The sequence below is a fragment of the Grammomys surdaster genome, unplaced genomic scaffold (assembly GCF_004785775.1).
Source record: "Grammomys surdaster isolate TR1022 unplaced genomic scaffold, NIH_TR_1.0 146, whole genome shotgun sequence".
NCBI lineage: Eukaryota > Metazoa > Chordata > Mammalia > Rodentia > Muridae > Grammomys > Grammomys surdaster.
Window position 1 is genome coordinate 467075 of NW_021604604.1, and position 27979 is coordinate 495053.

General features: G+C 40.0%; 1 protein-coding gene across 1 annotated transcript in view; it reads right to left on the reverse strand.

Moving 5' to 3' along the window:
• Apbb1ip (amyloid beta precursor protein binding family B member 1 interacting protein) overlaps nt 1-27979 on the reverse strand; it is a 100789-nt gene that overhangs the window by 16677 nt on the left and 56133 nt on the right. The window contains exons 6-9 of the mRNA XM_028764846.1: nt 23374-23533; nt 21729-21850; nt 11706-11792; nt 8181-8324 (exon numbers count right to left, since the gene is read on the reverse strand). Of these exons, the coding sequence (XP_028620679.1) occupies nt 8181-8324; nt 11706-11792; nt 21729-21850; nt 23374-23533 (513 nt within the window). The remainder of the gene's footprint in view (nt 1-8180; nt 8325-11705; nt 11793-21728; nt 21851-23373; nt 23534-27979) is intronic.

Consider the following 27979-nt stretch of genomic DNA (forward strand, 5'->3'; position numbering starts at 1 on the left):
GAGGAGCCACTGCACTCAGAGCAGCAGACACCAAGGAGATTAGGATCATAAGACTACAGAGACATCTGGACTCTGAGGAGCTCTGCAACAAGCAAGATAACTGGAAATACAGACTCCAGTCTCACACAGTGAGGGCAGGTAACACTAGAGTTAACCAGATGGCGAAAGGCAAGCGCAAGAACATAAGCAACAGAAACCAAAGTTTTTTGGCATAATCAGTACCCAGTTCTCCCAATATAGCAAGCCCTGGACACCCCATCACACCTGAAAAGCAGGATTCAGAATTAAAATCACTTCTCATGATGATGATAGAGGATTATAAGAAGGAATTAAGTAACTCCCTTAAAGAAATACAGGAGAGTACAAGTAAACAGATAGAAGCCCTTAAAGAGGAATCACAGAAATCCCTTAAAGAAATGGAAGAAAACACAAAGAAGGAATTAAACAAAAACATTCAGGATCTGAAAATGGAAATAGAAACAATAAAGAAAGCTCAAAGGGAGACAACCATGGAAATAGAAAATCTAAGAAAGAGATCAGGAGTCATAGACGAAAGCATCACCAACTGAATACAAGAGATAGAAGAGCGAATCTCCAATGCAGAAGATACGGTGGAAAATATTGACACAGTTGTCAAAGAAAATGCAAAATGCAAAAAACTCCTAACTCAAAACATCCAGAAAATCCAGGACACAATGAGAAGACCAAACCTAAGGATAATAGGTATAGATGAGAATGAAGATTCCCAACTTAAAGGGCCAGTAAATATATTCAACAAAATTATTGAGGAAAACTTCCCTAACCTAAAGAACAAGATGCCCATAAACATACAAGAAGCCTACAGAACACCAAATAGACTAGACCAGAAAAGAAATACCTCGAGTCACATAATAATCAAAACATCAGATGCACAAAACAAAGAAAAAATACTAAAAGCAGTAAGGGAAAAAGGTCAAGTAACATATAAAGGCAGACCTATAAGAATTACACCAGACTTCTCACCAGAGACTGTAAAAGCCAGAAGAGCCTGGACTGACATCATACAGACCCTAAGAGAACACAATTGACAGCCCAGATTACTATACCCAGCAAAACTCTCAATCACTATAGATGGTGAAACCAAGATATTCCATGACAAAACCAAATTTGCACAATATCTTCCCACAAACCCAGCACTTCAAAGGATAATTGATGGAAAAACGCCAACACAAGGAGGGAAACTACAACCTAGAAAAAAACAAGGAAGTAATCTTCCAACAACCCCAAAAGAAAATAACTATACAAACATAACTTTACCTCTAATAACAAAAATAACAGGAAGCCACAATCATTTTTCCTTAATATCTCTTAACATCAATGGTCTCAATTCCCCAATAAAAAGATGCAGACTATCAGACTGGATACACAAAAAAGACCCAGAATTTTGCTGCATACTAGAAACGCACCTCAGTGACAAAGACAGACACTACCTCAGAATAAAAGGGTGGAAAACAATTTTCCAAGCCAATGGTCCCAAGAAACAAGTGGGAGTAGCCATTCTAATATCAAATAAAATCGACTTTCATCCAAAATTAATAAAAAAAGATAAGGAAGGACACTTCATACTCATCAAAGGAAAAATCTACCAAGGTGAACTCTCAATTCTGCTCCAAATGCAAGGGCACCTACATACATAAAAGAAACTTTACTAAAGCTCAAAACACACATTACCCCTCACACAATAATAGTGGGGGATTTCAACACCCCACTCTCAGCAATGGACAGATCATGGAAACAGAAACTAAACAGAGACACTTTGACATTAACAGAAGTTATGAACCAAATGGACTTAACAGACATCTATAGAACATTTCATCCTAAAACAAAAGAATATACCTTTTTCTCAGCACCTCATGGTACCTTCTCCAAAATAGACCATATAATTGGTCACAAAACAGGCCTCTACAGATACAAAAAGATTGAAATAATCCCTTGCATCTTATCAGATCACCACGGACTAAGACTGGTCTTTAATAATGACAAAACCAATGGGAAACCCACATGCACATGGAAACTGAACAACTCTCTACTCAATGATGACTTGGTCAAGGAAGAAATAAAGAAAGAAATTAAAGAATTTTTAGAATTCAATGAAAATGAGGACACATCACACCAAAACTTGTGGGACTCCATGAAGGCAGTGCTAAGAGGAAAACTCATAGCTCTAAGTGCCTACAAAAAGAAACTGGAAAGAGCACACACTAACAACTTGACTGCGCAACTAAAAGCTCTAGAACAAAAAGAAGCAAATACACCCAGGAGGAGTAGAAGGCAGGAAATAATCAAACTCAGGGCTGAAATCAACCAAATAGAAACAGAAAGAACAATACAAAATATCAACAAAACCAGGAGCTGGTTCTTTGAGAAAATCAACAAGATAGATAAACTCTTAGCCAGATTAACCAGAGGGCACAGAGACAGTATCCAAATTAATAAAATCAGAACTGAAAAAGGAGACATAACAACAGAAACTGAAGAAATTAAAAAAATCATCAGATCCTACTACAAAGGCCTATACTCAACAAAACTGGAAAACCTGGATGAAATGGACAATTTCCTAGACAGATACCAGGTCCCAAAGTTAAACCAGGAGCAGATAAACCATCTAAATAGTCCTATAACCCCTAGGGAAATACCAGCAGTCATTAAAAGTCTCCCCACTAAAAAAAAAGCCCAGGACCAGATGGTTTTAGTGCTGAATTTTATCAGACCTTCAAGGAAGACATAATACCAATTCTCTTCAAACTATTCCACAAAATAGAAACAGAAGGAACACTACCCAATTCGTTCTATGAAGCTACAATTACACTCATACCCAAACCCCACAAAGACACGACAAAGAAAGAGAACTTCAGACCAATCTCCCTTATGAACATCGATGCAAAAATACTCAATAAAATTCTAGCAAACCGAATCCAAGAACACATCAAAACAATCATCCATCATGATCAAGTAGGTTTTATCCCAGGAATGCAGGGATGGTTCAATATTCGGAAATCCATCAATGTAATCCACTATATAAACAAACTCAAAGAAAAAACCACATGATCATCTCACTAGATGCTGAGAAAGCATTTGACAAAATTCAACATCCCTTCATGATAAAAGTCTTGGAAAGATCAGGAATTCAAGGTCCATACCTAAACATAGTAAAAGCAATTTACAGCAAACCAGTAGCCAACATCAAGCTAAATGGAGAGAAACTTGAAGCAATCCCACTAAGATCAGGGACTAGACAAGGCTGCCCACTCTCACCCTACCTATTCAATATAGTACTGGAAGTCCTAGCCAGAGCAATTAGGCAACAAAAAGAAGTCAAAGGGATACAAATAGGAAAGGAAGAAGTCAAAATATCACTATTTGCAGATGATATGATAGTATACTTAAGTGACCCCCAAACTTCCACCAGAGAACTCCTAAGCCTGATAAATAACTTCAGCAAAGTGGCTGGTTATAAAATCAACTCAAACAAATCAGTAGCCTTCCTCTACATGAAAGATAAACAGATTGAAAAAGAAATTAGGGAAATGACATCCTTCACAATAGTCACAAATAATATGAAATACCTTGGTGTGAATCTAACCAAGCAAGTGAAAGACCTGTATGACAACTTCAAGTCCCTGAAGAAAGAAATCGAAGATCTCAGAAGATGGAAAGATCTCCCATGCTCATGTATTGGCAGGATTAATATAATAAAAATGGCCATCTTGCCAAAAGTAATCTACAGATTCAATGCAATCCTCATTAAAATCCCAACTCAATTCTTCACAGAGTTAGAAAAGGAAATTCTCAAATTCATATGGAATAACAAAAAACCCAGGATAGCGAAAACTATTCTTAACAATAAAAGAACTTCTGGAGGAATCACCATCCCTGACCTCAAGCTGTACTACAGAGCAATAGTGATAAAAACTGCCTGGTATTGGTACAGAGACAGGCAGGAAGATCAATGGAATAGAATTGAAGACCCAGAAATGAACCCACATTCCTATGGTCACTTGATCTTTGACAAAGGAGCTAAAACTGTCCAGTGGAAAAAGGACAGCATTTTCAACAAATGGTGCTGGTTCAACTGGAGGACAACATGTAGAAGAATGAAAATTGATCCATTCTTATCTCCTTGTACAAAGCTCAAGTCTACGTGGATAAAGGACCTCCACATAAAACCAGATACACTGAAACTAATAGAAGAGAAGGTGGGGAAGAGCCTCGAATACTTGGGCACAGGGGAAAAGTTCCTGAACAGAACACCAATGGCATATGCTCTAAGATCGAGAATTGACAAATGGGACTTCATAAAATTGCAAAGTTTCTGTAAGGCAAAGGACACTGTCAATAGGACAAAACGACAACCAACAAATTGGGAAAAGATCTTTATCAATCCTTCATCTGATAGAGGGCTAATATCCAATATATACAAAGAACTCAAGAAATTAGACTCCAGACAACCAAATAACCCTATTAAAAAATGGGGTATAGAGCTTAACAAAGAATTTTCAATGGAAGAAATTTGAATGGCCGAGAAGCACCTAAAGAAATGTTCAGTGTCCTTAGTCATCAGGGAAATGCAAATCAAAACAACCCTGAGATTCCATCTCACACCAGTCAGAATGGCTAAGATTAAAAATTCAGGTGATAGTAGATGCTGGCGAGGGTGTGGAGAAAGAGGAACACTCCTCCATTGTTGGTGGGACTGCAAGATGGTGCAACCACTTTGGAAATCAGTGTGGCGGTTCCTCAGAAAATTGGACATAGCATTACCTGAGGATCTAGCTATACCACTCCTAGGCATATACCCAGAATATGCTCGAACATATAACAAGGACATATGCTCAACTATGTTCATAGCAGCCTTATTTATAATAGCCAGGAGCTGGAAAGAACCCAGATGTCCTTCAACTGAGGAATGGATTCAAAACATGTGGTATATTTACACAATGGAGTATTACTCAGCTATTAAAAACAATGAATTCGAGAGTTTCCTAGGTAAATGGATGGAACTAGAAATCATCATCCTGAGTGAAGTAAGCCAATCACAAAAGAACACACATGGTATTCACTCACTGATTATCGGATATTAGCCCAGAACCTTGAAATGCCCAAGATGCAACTCACAGGCCACATGAAGCTCATAAAGAAGGAAGACCAAGTGGGGGTGATTCGGTTCTTCTTAGAAGGAGCAACAAAATACTCAAGGTAGCAAATATGGAGACAAAGTGAGGGACAGAAACTGAAGGAGGGGCCATTTGAAGACCTTTCCACCTGAGTATCCATCCCATGTGCAGTCACCAAAGGTAGATGCTGATGTGGAAGTCAGGAAGTGCATGCTGATAAGAGCCTGATATGGATATCTCCTCAGAGGCCTTCAAGAGTCTGACATATTCAGAGGCAGATGCTCACAACTAGCCATTGAACTGATCATGGGGTTCTCAATGGAGGAGTTAGAGTGAGGACTGAAGGAGCTGAAAGGGTTTGTGGCACCATGAGGAGAGCAACAATACCAACCAACCACAGCTCCCAGGGTCTAAACCACCAGCCTGGGAGGACTTAGGGAGGGATCCAGGGCTTCAGCTGAATATGTAAGAGTGGAGGGCCCTGCTGGGCATAGGTGGAAGATGAGATCCTTGACCTCATGAAGCCTGGACGCCCCAGGGGGTGGGAATTTTGAGGGTGGGAAAGTGGGAGTCGGGGGTAGGTAGGGGTCACATCCACAGAGAAGAAGGAGGAGGGGTAAGGGGATAGGGGGTTCCTGGGTGGGTGGGGGATGGGGTAAGGGGACAACATATGAAATGTAAATAAAATATCCAATAAAAAAAATTAAAAAAAAAAGTAAAAAGAACACAACTTGAATTTTCAAAGATTCGTAGAACCACTTTTTGTTTGGTAAACATTGTCTATTTTATGTAATGTGCATCTTGAATGTTTGTGTTTATTCCATACATTTGTTTATTCTACAGTGTTACTCCTGCTCTGCACAGAATTTGAAGTATGTTTTATTTTCATATTGCTGTATAAAGAAAAATGATTTCTTACTTGGCTAGTTTGTTTAGTCACAATCATTTTCCAGGCAAGCTTCCTCTGTTGTGGAGACAAGCATGGCAGCTGTGAACCATGTGTTTTTTATGTCTTTCCCCAATGACTGTACTTCTGACTTTTGCCCTCTGACCTCCACCCTAATGTTCGTGGCAACAGTTGCTCAACCTTAAGGTGATCACAGGCTATTTCACCTGTTGTTTCAGGCTTACTTACATGTTTTATATCCAACTTCTTGGGACATCTCTGTTGTCAAATAAAAGAAATCATTTGCTTACCAATGTTGCGTGTCCAGTGATGAACTGGTGTAAATGTGGCAGAGGTAGGAAGAACCAGGTCTAAGATTCACACCAGAATAAAAAGGCAAAGTTGGGCAACATGTGCCTTGCATCAAGAATTATCTACAATGACCTAGAGTGACACAGAGACCCAGAGGGGAGGTGTGTGTGTGTGTGTGTGTGTGTGTGTGTGTGTGTGTGCCTGACTGGTGACTTCCCTGCTTGGGAAAATGGGATAAGGCTTACTAGAGGAAACTGGGAATCCACAAATGTGTCACTTGGTGAAACCCTGTTCCTCGTATTCTAGACAGAGGTAAACATTTCATGAGGATGAGACACAAAAACACTTCGGCTTTTTATGGGCGAGAAAAACCAGACCATCCCAATTCTGCAAGAAAGGCCTCAGTAGGGTTAATGATCAGAGCCATAATATTAGATTTAGAACAATTTACTATACGTTTGTAGATTCAAGTCAGTGATCCCAGCTTGCCAAGCAAAACTTAAATGACATCTAAAATACTCTGATAAATTAAAAGCATAATGAATTAAGCATGCCTCTGAAAAAAAAATCACTATTCAGAATATAAGATTTAAATCTAACGAAGATCTTAAGCTTCTAACTCAACTGAGATTTTAGATAAAATAGTTTTGATCATAATGATCATAGAACAAAGGGATTAATATAAAGAAAAAAGTTTTCAGAATAGAGTTGGTCAGGCTTGGCAGGAGGCATCTTTATCTGCTGAGCCATCTTGATAGCCCATGACTTTATAACATGGAATTTACTTTTATATTCAAGAGAAAGCTATAGAAAACTCAAATCACTTCAATGATTTTGTATCGTAGTACATATAATTGTGTAGATTGTGCAATAGCACAGGTCCCATGGTACCATGATAGCTGACCATGGTACCTTTAGCTAAAGCCAAGCTTACCGCCTCCTGATGTATTTCTGTGTCTCGCCCTCATAAGATGTTTCCTCATACAGGTGCCATCTTTATTTTTCATTTTGTTATGTTGCTTTCCAATTGTGGTAGAATGACCTCTAAGGGTCATATGCTAAGGCCTGTGGCACTACTGAGAGGGGGTAGCACCAATAGGCGGTGGGACTACTTGTGTGTTTCCAGAAGGGGTTGTGGGACCCTGGCTTCTCTCTTTTGCTTCTAGCCCTGAGGTAAGGCCTTCCCCTGCCAGGTTACTTCCTATAAGGAGTTGCCTTGCCACAGACTCAAAACAATAGGCTGATCTCCAAAACTGAGCCAAAATAAACTTGTCTTAAAAATATTTATTTTAATTTTTGAGATTTATAATTACCTTATTTCCCCATTCCCTTTCCTCTCTTCAAGCCCTCCTGTATATACCCATCCTTACTCTCTCTCAAATTCATAGCCTCTTTTTCAGTAATGGCGACTACATGTGTATTTCTAAATACAATATTATAGGCTTTCAGAAATGACCATTTGCTTTGGATAACCAATTGGTGTGCTCTTCCCTGGGGAAGACTATTTCTCTATCAGCATTACCAGTTGCTTGTAGTTCTCTGTATAGGGGTGAAGCCTCATGGGCTTTCCCATGTCCACATTAGCATGTCTATTGTTGTCCTTGGTCAGCTCATGTTTAGGCAGTTGTGTTGCTGAGACTTTATGTATGTAGCTTTTGATATTGCTAGGAGACACGATCTCACAGCAAACTCCCTCTGGGTCTTACCATCTTTCTACCCCATCTTCTGCAAAAACCTGAGACTTACCTGTGGGACAAACCTATGGGTTTTTTTTTTTTAAATATTGATTGTCTCATACATGTTGTTATAGAAAAAACTGACAGACAGACCTTTGTCTTTCCTTTGGGAACATAATAAATTCCAGAAGCTCTTAGAAGAAAGTAGCGCCGTTTCCAGGATTTTTTCCCATCTTCTTTCAAATAAAGAGCTCCTTCAAGTTCTGGTACGATGATAGATGTGCCACAGAAACTTTCCTGAAAACAGAACCCAGAGGCATGAAACACACATTCTGTTCACATTTAAAGAATATTCCCAGGTTAAGTCAATTCTGTTGGAAAGATTGAAGACGTGCTTTGTATGTTGTGAGGAGAAGAGCTCACTGTACCAAAGATGCAGGGTCCTGGTCTGTGTCGCCACTTCTTGCAGCTGAGCTATGTATCTGTGGATCACTACATCTCAGCTTCTGTTTTTGTAAAAATGGAGCAATAGTTTGATTTTGGCTGTGAGTATAATATTATTATATTGTAAAAGTAAGTATCCAATAAAGCCTTCTAATATTGTTATGAGTTGGAACATAACAATTTCTTTCCACATGAGTAAGGTGACTACTAGCCAGGCATGGGTGGCTCCTGCTCATAATTTCAGCACTTGAGGGGGTTAAAGCAGGAGAATTGCCACAAGTATGAGCCCAGCTTGGGTGAGTAAGTTCCAGGCAAGAGTGGTATGTAGAATGAAACTCTATCTCAAAACAAAAACAAAAAACAAAACCAACGACAACCCCCAAAAGCAAAACAAACAAACAAAAAAGAATTGATATTTTATCACCATTAAGTAGTAAGATTATTATATAATTCTACACATAAAATAAGTTAATATTTTATTATTTTAAGTTTTCAAACACAAGAAGGGCCATTATTAAGACAATAATAAACAGGGTAAAATACATTTTCTGGGTATGTATGTTCAAATCTTGCATAGAAATTTATAATTCTCAATAAAATTTTTTAAAAGCAATGGGATAGATTTCACATTATTCTTATTCTTTTGCTTGGATATGCAAGGTTATCATTTTCTTTTAATATTATATTATCAGTATAGTTTCATAAATGCATCCTCCAAAGTAAACATCTGTGCAGGAGAGCTGGAGAACTGGTCTGTTCACATTTCTCTCTGTGACCCTCTGGTTCAGGTAGCAGTTGGCTTGTCCTCTATTAAGTATATGGATTTTTGGCCCAAAGCTGATGGCAGAACAACGCTTTTGTATTTTTGTTCACGTTTAGCTGTGCATACTTTTGAAATCAAATCTAAAGGGCTATCCATGCAACTGTATCAATCCTCACACAAGCAGGTGTTCTCTTATAGACAATTAATTTCTAATCATTGGTTAAAGCACATGACTCTGGCAGGAAAATATTTTCCATGACAGTCAGTCTCTGCCATCACTAGACATGTCAGAACTCTTCCTATCCTTGCTTTCGGCGACATTAGTGTTTCATTTTCATCAATTCATACCAGGGCAGTGGTTCTCAACCTTCCTAATGTGTGACACTTTAATACAGCTCCTCATGTCCGGGTGACCCCCAAACATAAATTATTCTTGTTGTTACTTCACAACTGTAATTTTGCTACTGTTGTGAATATTAAAGTAAATATCTGATATTCAGGGTGTATTTTCATTATTACAAATTGAACATAATTAAAGCATAGTGATTAATCACAAAACAACATGTAATTTTACATTATGAAATATCTAACAACAGCTTTAATAATATAAAAGATGATACATTGCATAGTTCAGTCAATACAGTTCACTAAAGTTTCCTATGCTTTACTGGGTTCTTGTATGTGGGCAGATCTACCTAGAGATGGAAGACCATTAGAAATGTTTTCCAATGGTCTTAGGTGGCCCCTGTGAAAGAGTTGTTTGACCCCCAGGTTGAGAACTGCTGTTCTAGAGTCTAAGGGCTGGAGTAGAAAGGATGTCTCATTTTCATTGTTGGGCCTCCGTTGACATGCCCATTACAGTTCAGACTAGACCAGGAAGAGCATGTTCAGGACTTTGGGGGGTGGCAGCAAGGATCTAGAACCTGCTCCAGTTTTAGTCTAGGGCTTCTAGAACATGGCAGGGAATGGAAACACAGGAGGAGGTGAGCCCATCGGGGGACAGAATATGGTGCAGTTTAGAGTCAGTAAATTGGTTCCGTAGGTGCTGTGTTCCTTACCAGATCTGCACTTCTGAAAGAAAAGTCTATTAATTAAAGACAGATCAACACTATGTTGGGAGTGAATAAAGGCAACTTGCCTGGGGCTCTAGGGTTTCCATGTGTGACCTGAGACCTGCTAGATGGTCGTGGTCTTTAGCAAGTTGCCTCAATAGCTTCTAACAGTAGGAATTTAAGGAGTGTGCCCCCTATGTCGACCATCAAAGGTGCTAGGCATTCATCTCCTCTCTGAATCTCCATGATGATCCCATATGATTTGCTACTGAGGCTCACAGAGGTGTGTTCTAGCCATTAGCACGTGACCAACTGACAGAGTTACATCCTAAGTCATGTCTCTATCTCTAGACTTCACACTTCTTCTGGGCTGCTAGAAGAGCTTTGCCAAAGACAAAGATTTGGAAATCCTTACACATGATTCCATAGAACCCTTCTGAGATGAAACACAGATGTCACAGCAAGTGTCATGAAGCTGAATAAATGTCACAGTAGGTGTCATGAAGTAGAACATACATGCCACAGTAAGCATTGTGAAGTAGAACATACATGTTACAGTGAGTCATAAAGTAGAACATACATGTCACTGTGAGTGTCATGAAGTGAAACATACATGTCACAGTGAGTGTTGTGAAGTAGAAAATACATGTCACAGTGAGTGTTGTGAAGTAGAGCATACATGTTACAGTGAGTGTCATGAAATGGAACAAAAATGTCACTGAGTGTCATGAAATAGAATATACATGTCACAATGAGTGTTATGAACTAGAACATATATGTCATAGCAATTTTCATGAAGCGAAACATGCATGTCACAGTGAGTGTTGTGAAGTAGAACATACATGTCATATGGAGCTTCATGAAGTAGAACATACATGTCATAGTGTCATGACATAGAATACCATGTCACAATGAGTGTCATGAAGTAGAACATACATGTCTTACTGATCTTCATGAAGTGAAAACATACATGTCACAGTGAGTATCATAAAGTAGAATGTACATCTCATACTGAGCTTCATGAAGTGGAACATACATGTCACAGTGAGTGTCATGAAATAGAACATACACGTCAGAATGAGTCATAAAGTGAGGCATCCATGTCATAGTGAGTTTCATGAAGTGGAACATACATGTCACAGAGAGTTTCATGACGATTCATGTCTTTTTAGTGACAGAATTACTAATTCAATTTCTTAAAAGCAAACTTTTTTGTCTAAAGTCATACTTTATTATAACTGACTCAAAAAAGTCATTGAATTGTCTAAATCGTTATCATTTGATAACAACTAGCATCTAAAACTGCAAGTTAAAATTTTATAGCGCATTTCAGAAGTCTCTATTATTGTGTGAGGCAATAATTTAATAGATCTAGCAAATGTCTTGTGCTTTTTTTGTATTATGCAAAGTGAAGCTTACCTCAAGTAAGTATTCTTTGTTTTTAGCATTCATTTTCTCATTGGTTTCCTTGTTTTCTTTTTTCCCTTTATTATCCAAGTAGAAATTCTAGATAAAACATTAAGAAATCAGGTCAACAAGTATTCATCACTACACTGGATACTGCAAGGAACTCGAGATCTTGTTGGAGAGAGATGTTCCCATGTGAGAACACAAAAGGATTGTTGTAATTCTGTTAAAGAAGCAACAGGACCAACTAGTGAACCACCCAGGCTCAAGCAGGATCTTCGTTCCTGCCCAGAAGGCAGAACAGAAAATATGTGTGACATCATTTAATTGTTAAACTCCATAGGTCAAGAACCTCAGTGTCAAATACTGAAAGCTATGGGCTTCTGTGGGAGGAAAGTCAAGAGTGTACCTATAAGGTCAGGAACACCACCTTCTGTTGACATCAGTATTCCACTGCCTAGCCTAGTGAAATGAGGACAGTCTGGCTGGTGGTATTCTGAAGGATATATATACATATCCAAAAGTTAAAGACTAACATTCATGTATGACAGAAAACATAAAATGTTTGTCTAGATAGACCATATTACATTATAGAAATACTTGCTCATTCATATTCATGGAGGCTCTATTCATAATAGCCAATAATTGGAAGCAATCTAGAAGTGCATTGTCTGATGAAGGGATAATAATATGTGGTACATTTGCACAATGGACTATTATTCAGCTGTTAAAAAGTATAATTTACAGGAAAATGCGTGGAACTGGAAATAGTCATCCTATGTAAGGTAACCCAGACCTAGGAAGATAACACTTTATGTTTTTTGTCATATATGGATGTTAGCCTTTGAATTTTGGATATGTGTATATATTGTTCAGAATACCAACAGAGGTTAGGTAACTAGTAAAGGAACATGGGCTGGGGGACTCTTTCAAGGAAGAGGAAATAGAAACAGTGTTATAGAAAAATGGAATGGAGGATGTGAGGACAGGCTAGAGGAGGGATGTAAGCGGGGGAGAATAACTAACATTAGAATCCTTTTGAAAAAAACATGGATACCTACTATTGTAGAAGCTTACTAAAATATATACGTATATAAAAGGAGCTTAAATGGAATTACTCTGTAGTGGGGAGGGGGCAATGATGTCCCTAACCAGACCAAATAAAACATCCAGTACCCAGACTGAGTTATATCTTTTTGAGTCATTGGCAAAAGGCATCCCATAGACTCGCTAATATTATGGATGGTTGCCAATGCTATTTGCTATCCTCTAGAACCTAATAGTAAAACTCTACAGCTGAAGACATCCTATATTTGAGTCACAGAAGATGGAGAAATCTATTTCAACAAGAAGCTTCACCCCTACTGATTAGAATTCAGAGTGTTGTAAGGTGCTAGACACACAACTGGAAGAGAAAAGTGACCATCAGTCCAGCTCAACCATGAATGCTGTGAGCTACAGTAATTATCTGACTGGCAAGATATGTTCGCTGATCCAACAGTGCAAGAACGTTTTGGGAGCAACCGATAACTTTTGCTTGGACTTAAGGTCTGCTTCACAAGATGAAACCCATACTTGATACTGCCAATAAGGCCAAGAACTCGAGGTTAGATATGTATTAGGCCCTATGGGAAAAGCTACTACTATTATTTTGCTGAATGGGCATGGCAATAAAACAACTCCTCGCTATAGCTAGAGATCAATGTAGCACTCAAACCTCATCCGAGAATTGCCTTCTTGCAGTAGATGGTAATCAATACACAGATGCACAACTGATCAATTTGAGAATAAGAAATGTTGGAATGTTCAGCTCTAAAAGGGGTGTCTATGTTATATCTCTTTACCCCCTTTAAAGATTCAAGGATCTATGTGAAAAAGAGGACAGAAAAGTTGTAAGAGCCAGAGGTGGTGGGTAACTTCAAGGAGACTGTTTTTTAGATACAACAGGACAGATGTACACATGAGCTCACAGACGTTGTGTCATCAGCATACACAAGACATGCATAAGCTCAAACAAGACAAAATCTCAGTATAAAAGAGTGGAGGCATGAAATCTGACTCCTGTCTAAGGAGCTATTGGCTTTTGATTGATGCTGAGAGAGTGTATACAATGTCTTAATTTGCTTTCTATTGCTGTGATGACAGGCAAAGTCAATTTTCTTCAGTAGAGTGACCTGGTATATCACCCACACTCCAAGAGGAGTCAGCCAACACAATTGGACTTCATTGTTTTTCGTAAGGGAGAGAAAGCAGTGGGTGGTGGGAAAAGAGAGAACCTGAGGTTGAGTGGGTAGGGAGTTGAAGTAAGACCTAGAAGGAGTTGGGAAGAGGGTGAATATTATTAAAGTACATTGTATGAAATTATCAAAAATCAAAAACATTTTTAAGAGGCTACTAAAGAGAAATAGATACTGTATCATTGCAAGCAAAACCATCTCATGGCTTTTATGTGTACTGTTTGGAGTCAAGCCAATCTAAGGCTTCCTCAGAGGCCTGATGAAAGGATAAAGGGAACCTAGTTCTGTATCTATGTTTAGGGGCAGACTTAGCAAGGTCCAGTAAGGGGGTAAAGGTTCCTGGCAAACAGTCTTTTCCCCAGGAGTGACTAAAGTTATCAGTTTCGAGGCCACCATGAGGTCGTTCTGTGATGTGCTTGACCCCAAGTGCATCTTCTGTGCCTTTTGTGCAACACTCATTGCTTCATTAGTCTTTGTCCCATCGTATGATAACTTCCCACTGACTCTGTCCTATTTTCCCCCTCACAAATTGTAGATAAATTGCTGTACTTCTTAATAAACTTGGTTGGTATGAAGCATAGCTTGTGCAAGACCTCCTGACCCCAACCTTCCTATCTTTCTTTATCTTCTGAACCCCTGGATCCTCCTACCCATAATCTATCGCTGAAGAAGTGCTTGCTGGCTGAGGCTAGTGTACAATAATCTAATTCATACACCAGGACTCCCATCATAAATGGCTAACAGAACATTCTTGTTGGACAACCCTGATTTAAGTAAAACTGGCTTGTAGTGAAGTCAGTATAATCTTTTTCAAAAATAGTAATTCCGGTTTACTGAATACTATCATTGCCTTCCATTTTAAAACATGTTATTAGGGTAAGCAGTAAACATCAACATTTCACAAAGTTAAGGAATGTCACCCCAAGACTTACTAGAGATTATTTGGTTTAGACACTGGTAAAATTATTGTCATTGTCAGAAGAGAGCAAGATTTATCTCTGATACCTGGAAGTAGCCAACGAGTTAAACCATGTTAAAAGAGCACACCAATCGAGCTGTGCTCATGCTCTTGTTTCTTTTTTTTTTTTCTTTTTTTTTTTTATTGGATGATTTATTTACATTTCCTATGTTGTCCCCTTACCCCATCCCCCACCACCCCCTCGGAACCCCCAATCCCCTCGCCCCTCCTTCTTCTTCTCTGTGGATGTAACCTCTATCTACACCCCCCCACTCCCACCTCCCCACCCTCAAAATTCCCACCCCCTGGGGCATCCAGCCTTCATGAGGTCAAGGTTCTCTTCTTCCACCTATGCCCAGCAGGGCCCTCCACTTTTACATATTCAGCTGAAGCCCTGGATCCCCCCCTAAGTGCTCCCAGGCTGGTGGTTTAGACCCTGGGAGCTGTGGTTGGTTGGTATTGTTGCTCTCCTCATGGTGCCACAAACCCTTTCAGCTCCTTCAGTCTTCACTCTAACTCCTCTATTGAGAACCCCATGATCACTTCAATGGCTAGTTGTGAGCATCTGCCTCTGAATATGTCTGACTCTTGAGGGCCTCTGAGGAGATATCCATATCAGGCTCTTATCAGCATGCACTTCCTGTCTTCCACATCAGCATCTACCTTTGGTGATTGCACATGGGATAGATACTCAGGTGGGGTGGTCTTGAGACGGCCCCTCCTTCAGTTTCTGTCCCTCACTTTGTCTCCATATTTGCTCCCTTGAGTATTTTGTTGCTCCTTCTAAGAAGGACCGAATCACCCTCACTTGGTCTTCCTTCTTTATGGGCTTCATGTGGCCTGTGAGTTGCATCTTGGGCATTTCAAGGTTCTAGGCTAATATCCAATAATCAGTGAGTGAATACCATGTGTCTTCTTTTGTGATTGGCTTACTTCACTCAGGATGATAATTTCTAGTTCCATCCATTTACCAAGGAATCTCTCGAATTCATTGTTTTTAATAGCTGAGTAATACTCCATTGTGTAAATATACCACATTTTTTGAATCCATTCCTCAGTTGAAGGACATCTGGGTTCTTTCCAGCTCCTGGCTCTTATAAATAAGGCTGCTATGAACATAGTTGAGCATATATCCTTGTTATATGTTCGAGCATCTTCTGGGTATATGCCTAGGAGTGGTATAGCTGGATCCTCGGGTAATGCTATGTCCAATTTTCTGAGGAACCTCCAGACTGATTTCCAAAGTGGTTGCACCATCTTGCAGTCCCACCAACAATGGAGGAGTGTTCCTCTTTCTCCACACCCTCGCCAGCATCTACTATCACCTGAATTTTTAATCTTAGCCATTCTGACTGGTGTGAGATGGAATCTCAGGGTTGTTTTGATTTGCATTTCCCTGACGACTAAGGATGCTGAACATTTCTTTAGATGCTTCTCGGCCATTCGAGTTTCTTCCGTTGAAAATTCTTTGTTAAGCTCTATACCCCATTTTTTAATAGGGTAATTTGGTTGTCTGGAGTCTAATTTCTTGAGTTCTTTGTATATATTGGATATTAGCCCTCTATCAGATGAAGGATTGGTAAAGATCTTTTCCCAATTTGTTGGTTGTCGTTTTGTCCTATTGACAGTGTCCTTTGCCATACAGAAACTTTGCAATTTTATGAAGTCCCATTTGTCAATTTTCGATCTTAGAGCATATGCCATTGGAGTTCTGTTCAGGAACTTTTCCCCTGTGCCCAAGTATTCGAGGCTTTTCCCCACCTTCTCTTCTATTAGTTTCAGTGTATCTGGTTTTATGTGGAGGCTCTTGTTTCTTATATACCATCTTCTTGACTCCAACTTGGATACTACCTGCCACATAGGAGATGATGCTAGTGGAGCACTACAAATAATTTTTGGTCTAGACTGGTCTGAATTGAAAATCTGTGAAGATCTGTGAAGATCTGTGAAACCAGATTTGTTATAATTTTATCTTCAACACTTCACTGGTTATTACTTGCTAAGTTCCTTCTTTGCAAGACAGGGATTTTAGTAGCACCCACTTTCATGGAACTGCCTGTTGAAGATGCTAATGGTGAACACTAGTGTCTCATAACAGACACAATAGCTTTCTAAAGCTAAGGACAATTAACAGTGGGGAAGGCTGAGCCACTATTAGTAAGCACATCTAAGGTTTTGATACATCTGAGAAGCCTTTTCAAGGATATACCCACATCGATTTCTACATCGTTCACCTCTATTTCTAAATCTGATGTGCTAGATAATGTACAGCTTCTTCCACAATTGCTTTTCCTCCCCTTAAAAGAGTAGGCACCCTGCACATCTACAAAAACCTTACTTTTCTGGGTTTGTAAAGCTCAAAGGCACAAACAAAGGAATCACTTGAAACACTGGCATGAAAAAAGTGGAAGACCAGTAACAATCCCCCTTGAAAAGTCAAGTGATTTCTACTGCTTCGCTTCCTTCACAATGGAACAAACTTAATTATCTTGTCAGTCAGTGGATGAAAAGAACCATAGCTGAACCTTCGGTGACTTTTAGCTGACAACTTGGAAGGAGTTCAAAGACCTGAATGGTGTCTTTCTATTCACATCCATTTATTAACTGGAATGTGTTTTCTCAACGGTTTTCATCTGTAAGAAGTAGTTAACACCTGTCCTGGTTAGTTTTTTTGTCAGGTTGACACAAGCTAGGGTTATCTGGGAGGAGGATCCTCAGTTGAGAAAATGTCTCCATCAGATTGCCTGTAAGCAAGTCTGGAGGGCATTTTCCGGATAATGACTGATGTGGGAGGGCCCAGCCCTCTGCCCTGCCCCACTGCCCAGCCCCCAGCCCTCTGCCCCGCCCACTGCCCTGCCCCATTGTCCCATCCCACTGTCCCTATCTTGTCTCTTTCCTCCCTACAAGTAATCTTTCCCTCTGTTTCCATGTCACCTGTATTCTATTATGATTAATCTTCATTTAAAACTAGATTCAGATAGAAAATGAATGAAGTGCCAAGTTTTCATCTTTCTCTGCTTCCTGGCTATAGACAGTTTTAAAAAAATAACTCAAGATTATAAAAATAACTACAATCTTAAGTTATTTCCTGTCTTCTATGCCCTAGACCCTTGAGTAATGCCATGCATTATCTGCTGAAAACAGTAAAACTAGAGATTTAAAGCAACGTTATAACATGACTAGTTATTGGAAATGTGGAATACAACATGCAACATTTGATATTGATCAGTAAACAGTGATGTCTGTTAACTGAGTTGGTTGGAATAAGTGACTTTATCTCTTGTAAACCTCTGTTTAAAATGTCTGCTAGTACCCATTATCCTTTCCCCATGTGATGCTTTCTGTGCTGTTCAATAAAGACAGAGCAAATTCCTTTGATAGACACACCAGAGACAGGCACACAAAGATCCAGGGACAGACGCAGATACATGCATAGGACAGATTCACAAATCAGCCTTAAGGTAAGCATGGCTCAGACCCATACAACATACAAACAGAAGATGGAAGACAGGGAGCATGAAGTAGAGACTTCAGATCCGGCCTCGCCCTTGCTTAAATGACACTGAAGTGAAGCACTTTGATCTTTTTCCTTAATGTGACACCCATGCCTCACTGGTGACTTTGAAAAAACAAAAAATAGAAAAAACAACACCAATGGCTGCTTAGAATCTAGAACACTAGAGATTTTCATACAATCATAAAGGGAGAGACAACCTAAAGAATAGTTAGAAAATTCTTCATCAGGATTTGCCATAGTTAAATAAAAATATAATCTGTGTCCCAGTAATTTCATTCACAGATATACATACAAGAGAATGTTTATTTACATTTGTTCAGCTGAAAACATACATGAGATATTCCTATCATCATTACTACTTAACTGCCAAGCTAGAAACAAACCACATGTCTGCCAGCAACGCAGTGGATACATATATTTTTCTTTAGTCGTCTAATGGCAGGGAGAAGGGGAAATTGATGCTATAGGTGGCTATGTGAATGAAAGTCAAGTGAGAATAAAATTTAAACATAAATGTGAACTATAACGTGGTGCCATTTCACACAGAGTCTAAAGTAAGGGAAAATGAAGGCAGTAAAGATTTGACTAAAGATTGCCACTACAGTGGGAAGTAAAGACTGGGAAAGACACAGCCCATTTATGCATCTCAAAGGCATGAGTTGAAGGTAAGTATTCACTTTGCAATGTCCATCAACTGGACTGCTAGGGTCTGACAGTATGATTGGTATGCTAGTGTTTCAGCACAGCATACCTGTATGCCGCCTTCCTCCTCTTAACAATGGACATGCTGCACAACCCCTGCACAGTGTTTTCATGGAGTCAATATAAAAGGTGTTCTGAGAAGGAGTTTTGCAAAATGGTGGCCCTGAATATTGTACACATGGTTGTTATATACGTATCACACCCTCAGTCTCTTTGTAGATCAGTGTCACCATAGCTCATTTATGGCTAATGGGGGTCAAAGAGAAAGGAGCATTCCCCTGCCTCTTAGCTCTTTTCAAACAGATTAGATGAGCATCTAGGAAAAGGCTACCTTGGACAAGCTGTTAGAAAATGCCACCGTGGACTTGGAGAGAGAAGCCAAATGTTGAGGACGGCAGAGACATCCTATTAAATCTATTTACTTTTTCTGGGTCAGTATATGAGAATTAAGATTGTGGTTTGTTTGACACATGGAATTAGAGGCATTCTTTGTTACATCCCTTGATATGGCGCCTGTATTGGTACAGGAATTAAACAGAATAAGGACGATGTCCTAATAAATAGATTAATCCTCTGATAGATTCTCACTCTGAATAGACTGTTGGGAAGGGGTAGAAGTGTGTGTGTGTGTGTGTGTATGTGTGTGTGTGTGTGTGTATGTGTGTGTGTGTGTATGTGTGAGTGTATGTGTGTGTGTATGTGTGTGTATGTGTGTGTATGTGTGTGTGTGTATGTGTGAGTGTGTGTATGTGTGTGTGAGAGTGTGTGTATGTGTGTGTGTGTATGTGTGTGTGTGTATGTGTGTGTATGTGTGTATGTGTGTGTGTGTATGTGTGTGTGTGTATGTATGTATGTATGTGTGTGTATGTGTGTGTGTGTGCGTGTGTGTGTGTGCTGGAGGAAGGAGGTCTCTAAGGCTAAGGCTACATCTTTGGGGATCTCTCTTGGATTAGCTTTTTCCTGTTACTTCCCTATTCTGCTTCCTGTCCACCAATCATGAAGGCTCCATCATACCCTCCTTACCACAATGGATGGAAACCTCTGCGACTGTGAGCCAAATAAGCCCTTCCTCACGTAAGTGGTTTCAGTCAGGTATTTGTCCACGACAATGAAAAAACTAACACAAAGGAAAGGCCCTTTTCCCATAAGTAGCCTGTCTCAGACTCTTCTAATTCTGCTCCTATTGATTCAAGATTCAGTCTCCTCTTCTGAAAAATGGAAAGACGTCTGGATGACTTTGGAGATCTCTTCCATCGGTAACATTCTTAGAATTGAAAAAAAAAACTGTAATTGGGACAGGAGGAACAGATAGGGACCCTTTATATAAAGACACATGGGTACCTGACATTGTAAACTTGAGCTCAGCGTATACACACTGCTGAGTCAGCTTTTGGTCTAGATTTGCCTGGGAGGAACAGGAGACTAAATAGCCTCGTGTGGTGATAAAGTCTGCTCCACAGGGCAGCGAGGTAGCAAAGAAAGGGTACAGAGAAGCCCAATATGCTGAATGAGAGTCAGTATCCTCTGGCTAGAGAGACAGGGCTACACTTTGGAATATTTAACTGCCTTTTTAGAGTTCCCTACAAAGTATACTAGATGGAGTGGAGAAGGCAGACATTTTGGGGGTGTTGGCTGTCTATCTTTCCAGACTGCTGGTTCTCTGAGTAACTCAGTGTAAACTAAGTTTCAGTCCTTTTCTCCAATCACCATGTTTGTGGTGACAGGCAGCACAGACAAGTATTCTGGTTATGTGGTGTCTCTTATGTGATTCCAGTTGCTTGAGGCTGTTCCTAGAAAGGCTTAGATTTTTCGGTGGCATCCTGATATATGACTTGAGGGATACATTTTCAAATATAAGAACAGTGCTTTTGTGTTTGTGTCAATTGCCTAAGGAAATCACAATAAATTTTATATTCTCCAGGTGCTTCTGAAGCAATGTGGTTGAGACTCTGTGAAAGACAGGATGCATGGGGTGGTTTATGTAAGCCCCCCATGCAGAGAGAAGGAAGGGCTGTAGCTGCATCAGCAGAGCAGCTAAGTGTCTCCAAGGAACAGAGTTCACAGCATTCAGACTAAATCTATCCATGTATATTTCCTGACCTTTATGACCTTTTCCATAAAATATAGCTCCACCATAGAAAAGGTAAAGAGAAACTAAGCATTTTTCTTTCACAAACTCTGGCCCAAACTGTAAATAAATCTTTTTCTCTTCTTCATTACTTTTAAAAAACTATGGTGGCTGGTTATGAACCTCATACCTCCCTGTACCGCCCACTTTAGCTATCACAGTATCAATAAGCAGCAAACATGAACTAAAAAACCTGACTTGGCAATAGAAAAAATTAATAATCTGTAGTGTATCAAGGCACATTGGGGTAATGGAACCTAATAAAAATTCAGACCCAAGACAAGGGTTAGACAACAAATAGATATGTTTTGAATTTTGAATGAAAAAAAAATAGAGAGAAAAGGAGTTTTATTTTTTAAATCTTTTGAAGTATTTCTAATTTATTTAAATCTTACACATTTGTGAGATTTCCTGAGATTATGGCTTGGTCAGTACCAGGTGACAGAAACTTCCTCCCTTGTTACACAGTTTAAGGGAACTCAGGCCGTCTTACCTGAGGGTTTTTAAACACAGCGTATTTTTCCTCTTTCTCCAAAAACAGTACTCTGTTCTCTGTATCTCTTGTCCAGTCTGATAACACTTCAACAACATTTTCATGGTCTTCAAAAATTCTCTCTGATGAAACAAAAGATATTTCAGATGACAGTCTATTACTGAGTGAAGCACAATTCTTCCCAAGAGTTCTAAAGACTGGCAGCCTTTACTTACCTGGGTTTGAATCTATTCAGCCAAAGGCATATGCTCTGAACAAAGGTAGGTATCTGAAGTAGATGGGGGTGGGTACTATGTTAATGACTCATAAAAGGTTGCTGGGGCCCTCCTCAGTCCCTACTCTTCCTTCTTGCACAGCACAGCTCCAGCCCCCTGTGTATCTTGTCCCCAATCAACTATTTCCTTTCCTGAACTAGCCACATGTCTCTGTATGGTCTGCTGCACAGAGGCAGGAGAACTGGGGACCTTCAGTGCGAGTGCTGTGAACTAACACCCTGCCTGTAGCAATAGTCCAACATTCCTGCTATTTTTATATGTCACTGTCAGGTGTTCAATTTATTTCACATAAAAACATGATTTTGGACCATAGTGAGTTATCCTGTTTTTTAATTGTTAGCATTTGTTTTTCCTTTGAAAACATTCTTAGCAGAGGTAAATACTATGGGAAGACCAAAGAGAACGCAGACTATGAAACTCCTAAGCTATTGCTCCAAGACTCTAAGGACAATAGGTGAAATCTGAATCAAGCTGGATAGTAAAGGAAGCTGCTCCTTCCCTGTTTTCCCACTCAGAGTTGGAGGAGACATCAAGCCTTTGTTTGTTCTGTTGTCTCTTTGTTTTGTGTTAGTTTTGAGATAGAATATCCCTACATAGACTGGATTGGTCTGGGACTCATTTTCCTCCTGTCTCAGCCTCTCCAGGGGTGGGATTACTAGCATGTGTCACCATGCCTGGTAAAGGAACAGTTTTAATGTGGACCATTTTCTATAGAAAAAATTGCCCTAAAGCCTCAAAAGCAAGTAATTGTGAGTTTTACACAGTCTTCTTGGGAGACAGCTTGTCCTGAGCATGAGTGGGAAGGAGCAGAGAATTTATTAAAGAAAGAAAGAAAGAAAGGAAGGAAGGAAGAAAGAAAGAAAGAAAGAAAGGAAGGAAAAAAGAAAGAAAGGAAGGAAGGAAAGAAGGAAAAAAGCAATCAATTTATTTCACCTTTGCTCCCCAGGGTGGAGAAATTGTTGGTGATCAGTCAAGTTTGGACAGGAGAAGGAGAAACGATTGTAGATGTAAGGTCTGGCACTCACATTGCGCTTCAGGGAAGCAATCTTTAAAGGAATAGTAGCTGACAGATACCCAGGATCTCCCGCAAGGTGATGAGCTTCCTAAGCCTGGAGCAGGAGGAACCACATTGCTCATTTCTTTCCCTTTTGGGGTCACTATCAAGGTGACAGTAATGAAGTTCATATCAGCCAAAGCCTGACTACCCTCCACCACCGGAATGTCTGCCACAAAGAAACAAGGATTTATTTCAGATGAGGGCAGAGACACATGCCATGTCTTGAGATACTGAAACAAATGGTTAAAACAGACTAAAACCCATAATAAAACAGGCTTTTGAAGTGCAACCCAGATCTGAGAAGGAGACTTACCAATTTGTAATTCGGGATATATTTCATAAAGGCACCAGTCCACATTGCAGTCACAGTGGGTTTTTTCAAAAAGATTGTCCAGAACATCCCGAGCCAACTGTCGCTCATCCACCATCAGTGACTTGGTACTGTTATCATCCATGTGCACCTTAACTACAAGCTGAAGAAGAAGCCACATAACAGGCAGTTAGTTTCAGCAACTGGGGCAGTCTGCTAAGCTTAAGGTGTCAGCACTGCTCTTGTTTCTACCACTGTACATTAGGAATGTATCCCATAGTATTTTGATAGGCTGTTGTTACTGTAGCACACAAGGTTCACAGTTGGGTAAGAGTGTTGACTTTCCTCCACCAGCAGTAGTGGCATGATTGTTATGGGTGGTAACCAAACACTTTATGATTGGATTTAAAGTCTGCTCCACAGGACAGAATCCATGCCTTGTACTGTGAACTGGACCAAGAACCCAAGGCTAAAGGGATCATGGACCCAGAGGAAAACCTACTTCTATTATTTTACTAAATGGATGTAACATTAAACTGCCTTCTAAATATGTATCTTTTTATCCATGGATTAATGCAACTCTTGACTCTTCTCAGTGGGTTATGACTCAATTGGGCAAAGTATATTGGATAAGTGACTCTGAGTGCTTAGCAGTACATATGTGTGTGTGTGTGTGTAGTACATGTACACATACAATATATACAGAGATCTATATAACACCCATCCCTGTAAGGCTCGAGGAACAGCGGGGAAAAGTGTGTGAGAGCCAAGTGTTGATGGATACTGCTGTAAAGGAGCATCTTCTGGACATGGCAGGATTGCTGTACTCCCAACAGCTGCAGTTGATTGCAGAAAACGTGTTCAGGATCAGGACAAAGTTCTAACATGGGACAAGAATTCATGAAGTCCTACTCTTACCTAAGAAGCTATTATCGGTTGATGACACTCAGGAGGGGGAAGAGTCAGTTTCTTCAGGGATATGGGTAGGTTGTATAGGTTCATATTGGCAGCACTGAGTGGATTCAGTGAGTTGAAAAAAGAGGACATGAAGTTGGGCTGGGATATGGTAGGGAATCTTGGAAGGGATGAAGATGGGATAATAGAGGGTTAATATACATTGTATACATGCCTTGAAACTCTCAAAGGCCAAATAGAAATATAGTTAAAAAGTGGAATGCATCCTCCGACCTCATTGTGAACTCTTTATATATCAGAAAAGCACAGGAGGAGAAATAAATTCACAAAACACAAACCAGACAATAAACAAAGCCCTTGGCCCAGTTTCAAGGGGCTGATTTCTGGTGAGGAGACAGAAAGCAAAGAGAACTGAAGAAGCATTCACTTCTCATTTTCCCAACATCCTTCCCATTTTTGTTCTTTTTTTGTTTTTAGGGCTGGCAGCATTTCTCATTAAAAGATCTCCTTGTATCTTTATGACCAAAGTCCCATTGTTAAGGGGAATTTTAGGGTATGGCGACCTTGATAAGCTAAGCTTTGCCATTGTCCCCAGTGTGCCAATTAAAGAGAATAGTTAAAGTGAAAAGCAGAAAAAAAGAGACTTATTAAGTAAGGCTACACTGGGAAGAAAAAGAAATAAAGGGGTACAGAGGCCCTCAGTCATTGTTTAGGGTGTTGGCAAGAGGCTTAAAGAGTAGGCAAGAGATTTGCATAATGAAACAGTCCTGAGTAAGGTGAGCCCTTGTCCATCATTGAGCTGTTATTGCTTTGACTCCTGTCCAGTCTACAAGGTAGTCTCATAAGTGTCCTAACTGTAAAAAGTCTCTTCCTGAGGAAGGTTCTTCCTCTGATTGTATCCATTTACTGGCAACTTGAGACAGCCTAGAATTACCTGAAAAGAGAATCTTAATTGAGTAATTGTCTTTCTCAGGTCGGTAAGTGACGTACCTGTAAGGGATTGTCTTGATTGTTAATTGATACAGGTTGGCCCAGCCTATGGTGGGCAGCATCATTCTTTAGGGAGATAGTACTGGACTGTAAAAATGCTAACTAAACATGAATACATCTGTGGGTTGGCCAATGAGTGAGCTAGCAAGCAGTATTCCTTCCATAGTTCCCACCTCCAGGTTCCTGCCTCCAGTTCTAACCTGACTTCTCTCAGAGATCTTTCCTGATCTGGAAGTGAAAGGCAAATAAACCCTTTCCCTCCCAAGTTGCTTTTGGTCAGAGTTTTAAAATCACATCACCAGAAGGAAAGTAGAACAGGCTGGTGTCCGAGTTTAAGCCTTTCTTCTGCGTGGGGTTACTGGTGAAATTTTAAATCTTTAATGTTCATTATTTCAATAGTCTGATGGTATAGGGAGGGGACAAGTGTCACTTTAGAGTGCCCCTGGTCTGTCATGATGATTACAGCCTCTTTAGCTTGACTAGAGTTGGGTCTTTTTTGTATTTTTCTGTGGAAGGCATACATGCTGTTCTTTTCTGAGAATTACAGTGATGGAATAATTACATTCCCGGAAACACCACTGATGTTAGGGCTTCGAAAGCAGTATTTATGATAGAGAAAAATCATGACATTTGACCACATTTCACTCTTTCTTAGCAGTGCTTTAGGAAGGAAAATGTATGTTGCTTTTTCCTTTCGTTTTTATACAGAGGGAGACATTGCTAAACCACGTAGTTCCACAATGATGGAAGAGGCTTCTTTTTGGCACAAACAGCAAACTAAGTTTAATCCATGTGTATTTATAAATATCCACAATTGTAGAGTTTAGAAAGTAAGTGAATGAATAGGAAGAAATTACGTTTGTGGTTCTTCACAGTTTCTACTACCTTGGCAAGCTGCAGAAGGGTTCTGTACCAACATGTAGCAGTACCACATCACCACCATGCTATGTAGTTCATCACGTGATATTCCATGGGGCCAAATGCCTTGGTAATGAAATCTCATTTTTACTTGCAAGTGGTTAAATGGGAAGTATTTTAGCCCTAAATCATGCAAATTACATTTTTGGACTTCTATAATGAAATTTACAAATAGAATTGTTCTTCTGCCATGGAGCTTTAGAATAAATTAACAAGTTAGTCAGATTGTGATTCCAGCTTCAAAAGCTTGGTGCCATAAGATATGTACATCATTTATAATTTAAAATAATGTCAGAATCCCACCAAATCCTTAAGAGCAAATACTTCTAATGGGGGTGGGGGGGGTGAACCCTTGTGTTCATGAGACAAGGTCTCTCAGTGTAATTCAGGTTGCTCTTAAACTTGGGTTTAAGTTTGGGTTAAGAGTGATCTTCCTCCTCAGCCTTCTTGGTCTTACTGACTTTCTTCTTCTTCTTTTTTTTAAATTTATTTATTTATTATATATGAGTACACTGTAGCTGTCTTCAGACACACCAGAAGAGGGCATGAGATCTCATTACAGATGGTTGTGAGCCACCATGTGGTTGTTGGGATTTGAACTCAGGACCTCTGGAAGTGCAGTCAGTGCTCTTAACCACTGAGCCATCTCTCCAGCCCTCTTACTGACTTTCATTATTTAAAAACACTTGAAGTTATTTTTCTTAAATGGGGAGCATTTCTATTATTTGCTTAACGTGCTGTGTCACACACATGTCTTAAAAAATAAAGTCAGAGAGTCAGGAGCCCTCCTCCCTTCCCCACTGACGAGTGCTCTGTTCTGGATCTTCCATGGATGGGGCAGATGGAGCCTCTTGTTTACTGCTGTGAGTCACTGTAACTAAAAGGAGCAAAGCTTCTTTGTTTCTGGTGGGTGGCAGGGAGGAGCAAGCCCACTGTGTCTGCTCCTTGTCCCACCGTCTCCTGTACGAGACACATCTCTTCATTTCTTTTCTAAAATCTCACAATGTGGCCATCAGTTATAAACTGCCTATTGGTTTCAAAGTGTGTAATTATGATTCTTTTGAACTTACTCGCTCTCTCTCCATCCTTTCCTCCCTCTCTTGAGGTGATAAGGATCAAGTCCAGGCCCTTGCACATGCTAGAAAAACATCTGACCACTGAGGGCATCCCAAGTCCTTGGGGTTTTATGGGCCAGGGCCTCCTGGTGTGATCAGGCTTCTCTTGAACTTGAGATCCTCCTGCTGCAGCCTCTCTGCATTTATTCTCTTATATCTGCATCCATGGGCGAAGCCATTCCATACATATCCACACCTGTGGCTCATTTGTAGCTCAAGCAATGCATGCTCATCTGGGCTAGAACAATCTAGAACAAGTCTCCCATTGCCATTCTCTAGTACTATAATTTATTTTCCTTGGGAGCTTGTATGGCAGGTCTATCTTGGGAGCATAGCCACTTGTATACTGCTGATAGAGCAACAGTCCTTATTTATGAGGAACTTAGACCTCTCTGACCCAGCACACGGTCCCTATGTGTGGGTGACACTCATGGGACACTAAAGAAGGAACAGGACACCCTGTTCAGATCAGCAAACACTGCCACAGACCACCTGAGCATCCCTACAATTCATTTTTGGTGAATCTGCCAGCATGGATTTTAAAACTCCTTCATTAGTGTCCCATCTCCCCATTTAGAGGTCCCCAAAGGCCTCTTGTAGGTAAGATGCAGAGCAGACTCACTGCAACCTATGAGCCCTCGAAGCTCCCACTGCTGCACTAACACAGCGCC